The following is an 8428-nucleotide window of genomic DNA, read 5'->3' as shown; positions in this document are numbered from 1 at the left end:
AACCCCGCTTGTGTTTCTTTAAGCTTTTTAGTGTAGCAACTGAATGATCATCAAGCTCTCAATCAAATCTCCTTCTTGATAACTCTAAGCATGCGTGAAGACAACCACCTCTAGATCTTACAAGAGATTCACACACACAGCAAATAGAGCAACAAAAAAACGTGGTTAGGGTTTCCCTTTTATACTTAGGGCAAAACATAAAATCCAACACGTTTTGATAGGCTAGGGCTGAGTTAGAAAAATCTGCAGAAAAAACGTTCTGCCCGAGATTCGATTGATTGAGCCAGGCTGAAATGCACTAATACTTCTGCAACAGCTCAATTCCAACTTTACATAAAAGACACAACTTTGAGCAAGTCTAAACAAAACTAAACAACCTGTTTTGATCATGGTTTGCTAATAATACATATTAGAGTTCTAAATACATTAGTTCCTAAGTCTTTAGATTCTAACATGAGTGACGAGTGATGAGTGACGAGTGACGAGAGACGAAAATTGAGTGAAGAGTGATGAAAAAAAAAAAAAAAAACCGAACAGCCTCTAAATTTTTAGCTATGGCACCACTAATGCTCTAAGGTAGTTACGAAAGCATATAAAACTCTGATTTGACTAAAAAAACATTAAAAACACCTGGAAATAAGGGCCGTTTGGCACATGTGTTTAAACATGTGTTTTCAATATTTAAACAACATTACACATATTTCTACACACTTTTTTATCCACACATATTTTCAAAAAATACAAACAACGTTACTAGAATAGCATAAAAATTAAATAATTATAAAAATAACAAAAATTACATAAAAATTCTAAAGTTAAATAATTATAAAAATTAAATATTATACCATGTCCTACATCATGATGAGTTATTGAGTGATGAAAGTATGTCTCCACATAACCCACCATCATACATTCATCCATTATAACTCGCTACGTGGCGAGTTGTAGCATAAAATTATGCATTATTTATTTATGTATAGTTTGTCCCACCAAAACTGGCCCCCACGTATCATAACTTCATGCAGATTGACGGTCAAGAACCCTCCTACTAAAAACCGACGGTCCCGAACTCCCATCCTTTCAAACCCACACGTTTCGCGCTCCATTGCTCTTCAATAAAATATTAAAAAAAACCTCGCTCTCTCTCTCTCTCTCTCTCTCTCTAGTTCTTCCCAAAATTCTTGAACAATCACAGAAGCCAAAATTTCACTCCAAAATTCTTCAACAGCAGATTCTTTTAGTACGGTTTTCATCCTCCATTGCTCTCTCTTTGTCGTTGTTTTTTGTTGTGTGTTTTTTTGGGGTTCGGTTTCTTCATTCTTGGTTTATATGATATAAAAAGCACTGTACTAAACCCTTTCTTGCAGGGGAATCCGGGTTAGGGTTCCGACCCGAAATGTCGACACGAAACCGTCGTCCGCCACCATATTCTTCTTCTTCATCATCATCATCTTCGTCCAAGAAGCCATCATCGGTTTCGGAGTATCCAATAAAGAAAGTGACGAAGCCCCAATTGGCAAAGAAACGACCCGCTCTTGTTGATGTCACAAACCAAAGAAATGGCCCTCACACTAATAATTCACGCGCCTCAATCTCATCGTCCAAGCCTCTGGTATTCTTTATTTCTCTAAATTAATTCAACACATATAACCCTCTTTTATTATTATTATTTTTTAAATATGATTATTGATTATATCTCTTTTGGAGTGATTATAATATGTATTCATGTTAATTTTAGATTCTCACTTGTTGTTTCTTCAAATGAAAATTAATTTATGTTTTAGATTTACAAATTTTCTTGTATTTAAAAAATCAATTGGTGTTTCTTTCTGAATAGAGACACACAGGTTGCCCAATCATTTTCACTTATTTTATGAATTTCCGAGTTTCAACAGAATTTTTGTTTTACACACGAAAAGGGCTTGTCATTCACAATAACAACTAAACAAGTCACAGAGATAAAGAAACACTTTCACTTGAGAAGATATGGATAAGCCCATATTACCATTTTTGTTATAGAGAAATATTAAATTTCTGAAGATGACTCCTGTTAGTATCACCTTGCAGACAAAATTATGTCGCTCGAATTTTAGGAAACCAAACTCTAGGCCTTGTTAAAGGAGTGATTATGATTGGTTAGGCCACCATTTGACAATGTCTATAGATTCATAATTATTTTGGGTAAGTTTGTCTGTGAAACTGTGTTGCTTCCTTTTTCGTTTTTTTGATAGTTGTTTTGCTTAATGGTTCCTAGTTTTGAAAATGATATATTGATGAGATAAGTTAATGGTGTAAATAGACATGTCTGTCTTATATTATAGCATGCTTTGGTTCGACCAAGAAACATTTATGGTTTTGTGGGGTTCAATTGGTAACCTTGTGGCAATGGCATCCTTTTTGGTGCTCCCTGTCCCTGTCCAAAAAAAGAAAAATTCATTTATCTTGGCAAATCAATTACATAGTTTTTTATTCTTTGTACATGCCCATTTTTACTTTATATATTAATTTTGAAATACATTAATCTATGACTGGTTTTGGAATTTTTGTTGTATGTGCAACAGTTATTGTGAATTTCGGATTCATCTTGAAATACATTCATTTATGTTTCTTGATGGAGTTAAGAATTTTTTTTTTGTGTAAACTAAACCTGTTTTCTTAATGAATTCAAACCCGTTCTTTATTGCATAGCTTTCTAAGTGGGCTTTAGCCAAAAAAAATAAAAATAAAAGAAGAGAAAAATTTAGTTGGAAATTTTGATATATGTAAAACATTTATAGGATTCTGAATAATGAGGTTATATTGATTATGGCAGTGACTATGTATTTTATTTTGATGATTCTGTTCTAAAGGATGGACAGTGCTTTTGACCAATATTTGGAAAGATGGAGATGTATATCAGTATATGGTGTTCATTTTCCCTTCAATCATTTTTATAGTATCTGATCTTTCATATATATTGACATGCCACACATATTGTAGTACTTGTTTTAGATTTTCTGAAAAAGATTGATTTAAGTTATATATCTGAAGGTACCATGTGTGGCTAAAATTGCCAAGACTAAGAAGGAGTTTTCTGCTTCCACTGAGAATACTGGCTTCCCTGGGAAAATAAAGCCAGAATCTTTGAGTGTGAAATCAAGTGTCTTGGTTCCAACCAGGGATATATCTTTCTCAAGAAGCGATCAAACTATGGCTACTGTTGCAGCCCTTCCTGCTCCATGCAGCATGGATGCTGTTCTTACTGCTCCAAATAGCATAATTCATGCACCCAGAGGCATGGATGTTTCTCCCAGTAGATCAGTTAGTGGTTCCATTTCTTTGGATGAGAGCATGTCTACTTGTGATTCTTTGAAGAGTCCAGTGTTTGAATATATTGACAACGAGGACACTTATGCAGTTACATTGATTGAAAGAAAGACAAGTAACAGTCTCTACATTTCAGATAATGCTGAAAAAGCAGGTTTCTTTTTCTAAAAGATTTAGATTTTGCTTGCATAATTTTCTCTCTTTCTATCATAATTTTTATATGTTGAGGGTCTTCCTTATTAATATATGCCCTGAATACTCTTGGCCAACATGGGCTATGATATCTTGTTTTATTTTCACTTATACAAAAAACAAAAAGTCTTGTTTCACTTCATTACTTGCAAAGTGCATATCTAGAGTAGTTGTTGTTATGCCCTTTTAAATTTAGAATACAAAGATATATGTAAAACTGTAATTTAGAATTAGTATTTATATAGTTTGTAATTTTGGAAATAGTTGCTGATTTTGAATATAGACTAAAATGATAATAAACATGGGGTCTAATTGTTTACACTTCTAATTTAAAATCCTAACTTATTTTCACTATCAGCATTTATTTTGAATATAGACTAAAATGATAATAAACATGGGGTCTAATTGTTTACACTTCTAACTTAAAATCCTAACTTATTTTCACTATCAGCATTTGAAAACTTTATTTTTTTTTTTAATCACAATTGTACTTCTACATAATCTTGATTTTAGGGGATGTCTGCAAAAGGGGTATACTTCTGGAGCAGGAAACATTTGATGAAGTTGTTGATATTGATAACAATTTCTTGGACCCAAAGTTCTGTGCAACTATTGCTTGTGATATCTACAAGCACTTGCGTGCATCTGAGGTAAACATACTTTTCCACACTATTTTGAATGTGTTATGTATTCCTTATTATGTCAATTTTCCTGCTTACCACTAATTAAAGAACATTCGTCTTCCTAACTTCTGCTTCTTGTGATTTATTCAATTTTTTGGGGTTTTAGGCTAATAGAAGACCTTCCACAGACTTCATGGAAAGGATCCAAAAAGATACTAATGTCACCATGCGTGCGATACTGATTGATTGGCTTGTGGAGGTAATTTATGGTGGGTGATGATATTGCCAGGGTGATTTATATAATCCAAGCAATTTCCATCTTCTCCACCCCATTTTTCAGGGTTATATTTTTCAGATTTACCCTTGCATTCTAAAAATGCTCATTGTCAATATCATCAAACATTCTTTATAATTGTGCAGCTATTTTGGTCTTATAATTGGTTATATTACCTTATGTTGTTATCTGTAGGTTGCTGAAGAGTACCGGCTTGTGCCTGATACACTATTTTTGACTGTTAACTACATTGATCGTTATCTTTCTGGAAATTCAATGAATAGGAAGCAATTGCAATTGCTTGGTGTTGCATGCATGATGATTGCAGCGTAAGATTTTATTGTAGTCTGTAGATGTGCTTACTTATTAAGCTCTCTCTCTCTCTCTCTCTATATTGGTGTGCATCTGCTGATCTAAATTTTCATAATGATAAGAAGTATGATTATTAACTTGAGGGGCAATTGTCTTGCCAGTAAGTATGAGGAGATCTGTGCACCAACTGTGGACGAGTTCTGTTACATAACTGATAACACATACTTAAAGGAAGAGGTTTGTTTCCGTTTATATCATCTGAGATTTTACTCTTATATGCTTCTTTGTGTTGCCTCATATGTCCTATCTTCATAATAATTGGCCCATGTAATTTCTGCAGGTTTTGCAAATGGAATCTGCTGTTCTGAATTACTTGAAGTTTGAAATGACAGCCCCAACAGCTAAATGTTTTTTGAGGTAATAGCTACCTCTCGAATTATTATCAATATGTCAAGAGAAACTTCATTTCTGTTGCTTTGGGTTTTGACTTTTGTGATTCATGACAATTATTCAGGCGATTTGTTTGTGTTGCTCAAGCGACCAGTGAGGTATTTTTTTTCTTGGGCTAAATTGCTTTTAGTACTTCAGTTTTATGTCATTTCTTCAGGACTTGCTTGGTTTAAGAAATTTTTTTATTTCTCATCACAGTGGATTTTTGGCTGTCAATTACACTTTTATACAAAAAAATTTTCAATTAATATTTGTGATTAACTAACTTCTGTATTTTTAAAATATACTGGATACAGAGTTTTGTTAATTTTGTAACTTTTTTGGTATTAGATTATATTAAACTATGAAGGTAATGATATTTTTTTTGGTTTCATGGTGGTGGTAATCAAAATTACTTGTGCTGATTTTAACTGCTTCTTTTATTTTTTATTTTTTAGGTTCCATCAATGCACTTGGAGTGCTTGGCCAACTACCTCGGAGAGTTGTCTCTTCTAGAATATGGCATGCTTCGTTATGCCCCATCACTAGTAGCTGCTTCTGCTACTTTCTTAGCCAAATTTATACTTCTCCCTGCAAAGAAACCCTGGGTATGTTTGTTGATCCATCTCCTCTGATAATGTATTGTAACATAGTTTGATTCTGTATATATACTGGTACAGAATTCTACGCTGAGGCATTACACACTTTACCAAGCTTCTGATTTGAGTGACTGCGTCAAGGCACTACATGGCCTCTGCCGTAATGGCAGTAATTCTAATCTACCAGCAATTAGGGAGAAGTACAGCCAGCATAAGGTATGAATAACCACTATCTCTCTTTGTGTGTGGATTGAAGTGTAAGATGCATTTTCACCATATATTCTAAATCAATCTTACACAAGCCCTTTGATTACTTCTATAACTTCTCCAGTTATGATCTGGTTCCAGAAAGTTTTAACATGTTTTGCTATGATTGCATTTAACAGCCATGTCTTATTATATGAAATACTGTGCTCAGTGATGATATATAAGAATAAAACTGACACCTAATTATTATCATGAAGTTTGCATGGGGATTATAAGCCGGATCATATGACATGAAAATATTGAAGCAGTATGAATGAAACTTTTTAAAAGTGAATTTTGTAGGGTGGGGTTAGTTGCCCATAGGTTTTTACTTATCAAAAAAGAAAAAAAAAAAAGTTGCCTATAAATTTTACTGGTTAGAGGTGAGTCCAAAGGGCTCTTCTCTAGAAAGGTTTTCTATTGTTATCCAACCAAAAAAAGAAAAAAAGAAAGAATAATTGGAATTAATTAGTGGTGTTGAACATCAAAAGGAACTGAGCTATTCGACTTTTCATCATCGTGAATACGATGTTCTTCTATTTCAATAAAATTCCCATTACCTATCCAAAAAAAAAAAGCTGAACTATTTGACTCTGTGATGAACATTGACACTTCTAATAAGAGGCATCACATCACCAAAATAATATAGACAGCAGTTTGGTGCTGAATTTTAAATATGTGCTCAGATGATTCTTAAACAAGATATTTACTTTCTAAAATGCTTAACACAACACTTATGTTGAATCATTTTAACACCATGAAAATTTAATAGATTTGTCAGTTACCATGAGATGTTAAAAAGCCCGATTAATGCAAGTGGTCGAGCTTTCCACAAATTAGAGGGTGGTAATCTTGCAAGTTTGCATTTGGCCAGGAGCTAATGCAGTTCTATTTTGAAATTATTATTTTACATATGCCACATAAAAAGAATTACATGACTTGCACGTAGGTGCATGGTGCACCTCAAATTAAGTAGTTTCCTGACAAAATTTATTACTTGAGCTATGGTAATGACTTACTGGATTACGCTGTATAAACTTGTTATGGCTTCGACAATGAAAATGGACTATGAACTTGGCTATAATTCACTGTGATCATACATATTTGGTATTTATATGGACTGCTCTAAACTGAATCTTTTTTTCTTTGAATTAGTACAAGTTCGTGGCAAAGAAGTACTGCCCTTCTTCAATACCTCTTGAGTTTTTCCAAGAACCAAGCAACTAGGCATGCACAACATTGTTCCAAATTCAATGTAGCTGGTTTTTTGTTGTGAGTGATATAACTCGTCACCCCATATCCTCTGTGTGGAGTGTTAAAGCCAGTAGTTCTGTGCCTCCCATTGGATATTCGGGCTACCTTTTCAGTGTACTATTCTCCTAGACATAGAATCACCAAGGTTATCTCTTGTACAGTTATTGCTTTTGAATTGATTTTCCAGTGCATAGTAAAGTGATAGTGTATACGGAATTATTTTTTCTTGTGGTTTTCTCTCTTTCCTTCATTGATTCATATGCTATAAATACTGAAGAACATAAATTGACAGGTTACTTTATGAACCCTAATTACATTGGTAAAGCTTAAGTGTAGATGTTTGGCTAAGTTCGCTCTATGGCTAATGAATCAGGTGGAATGCGTGTGGCAAAATTTTATGCTTGCTATGTGGGTTGCAATGCTCTTGAAGACCTCAAAGGGTAGGAAATATATATTAAAAAAAAAAACACGCAAATGTCCAAGAATTTCAAAATTGAATTTAAAAGATAAACAAATAGACTACTTGGAATTCTTTTTTGGGTGAAATTTGAATGGAGGTATATATATTGGAATTACGCAACGTGCACTAGGATGTATATAAAAATAATAAAATATGTATGCACTGATTACTGAGGATTATTTTGTTAGATACCCTGGTCCCGCATAACTAAAATCTTATAATCAAACAATAAATAGGTCCTTATTTGAATTAGGTTATGAACAAGGTGAAACCCTTTGGTTTTCAACTGACTGCTTCTAGTTAAATGATAGAGATGCTCTATGTTCCTTTTAATGCAAAAATATTTGAATATTTTAGAATAATTGCTTAGACTTTAAGAGTAATTCCCCCCCCCCCCCCCTCTCTAAACAATCTATTCTTTGTACAGAGGAACTTCTATGTATCACTAATTACCTATGCTAGTAGCAACACCTATACATAGTCATTTAATGTCATGCACATGTTTTGGATTTCTTATCCAGACTTGGCTTGAGTCTTAGAGGAACTTCTATGTATTACCTATGCTAGTAGCAACACCTATACATAGTCATTTAATGTCATGCACATGTTTTGGATTTCTTATCCGGACTTGGCTTGAGTCTAGTGATTTAGTGCATTGGATCTCTCAAAGTATTATTTTTTGGGAAATATTAACAAGCACTATGTGGTGCTTAATGTGGGTTCTATTTAATAA

The 8428-nt window shown here is 33.6% G+C and overlaps 1 protein-coding gene across 1 annotated transcript; it reads left to right on the top strand.

Moving 5' to 3' along the window:
* The first annotated feature begins 1123 nt into the window (after positions 1-1123).
* On the top strand, positions 1124-7531 carry LOC115959501 (cyclin-A1-4-like). The gene is made up of 12 exons (XM_031077919.1): positions 1124-1240; positions 1368-1612; positions 3031-3460; positions 4012-4148; positions 4288-4380; positions 4591-4724; positions 4869-4944; positions 5048-5124; positions 5222-5255; positions 5595-5744; positions 5817-5951; positions 7137-7531. Exons 2-12 carry the CDS (start codon positions 1397-1399, stop codon positions 7206-7208), a joined length of 1554 nt encoding a protein of 517 aa, XP_030933779.1. The 5' UTR covers positions 1124-1240; positions 1368-1396; the 3' UTR covers positions 7209-7531.
* Positions 7532-8428: the final 897 nt, after the last annotated feature.

Source organism: Quercus lobata, chromosome 9 (assembly GCF_001633185.2).
Source record: "Quercus lobata isolate SW786 chromosome 9, ValleyOak3.0 Primary Assembly, whole genome shotgun sequence".
In the NCBI taxonomy this organism is placed as follows: Eukaryota; Viridiplantae; Streptophyta; class Magnoliopsida; order Fagales; family Fagaceae; genus Quercus; species Quercus lobata.
Note: the sequence above shows the minus strand (reverse complement) of the source record. Positions and strands in the feature narration are given on the sequence as shown.

Bases quoted from the DNA above. Each gene is read 5' to 3' on its own strand.
- LOC115959501 (XM_031077919.1), top strand. From the start codon at position 1,397: ATGTCGACACGAAACCGTCGTCCGCCACCATATTCTTCTTCTTCATCA. The intron at 4,381-4,590 runs GTAATTTATGGT...TGTTATCTGTAG, and splicing joins TGATTGATTGGCTTGTGGAG to GTTGCTGAAGAGTACCGGCT. The intron at 5,952-7,136 runs GTATGAATAACC...TCTTTGAATTAG, and splicing joins AGAAGTACAGCCAGCATAAG to TACAAGTTCGTGGCAAAGAA.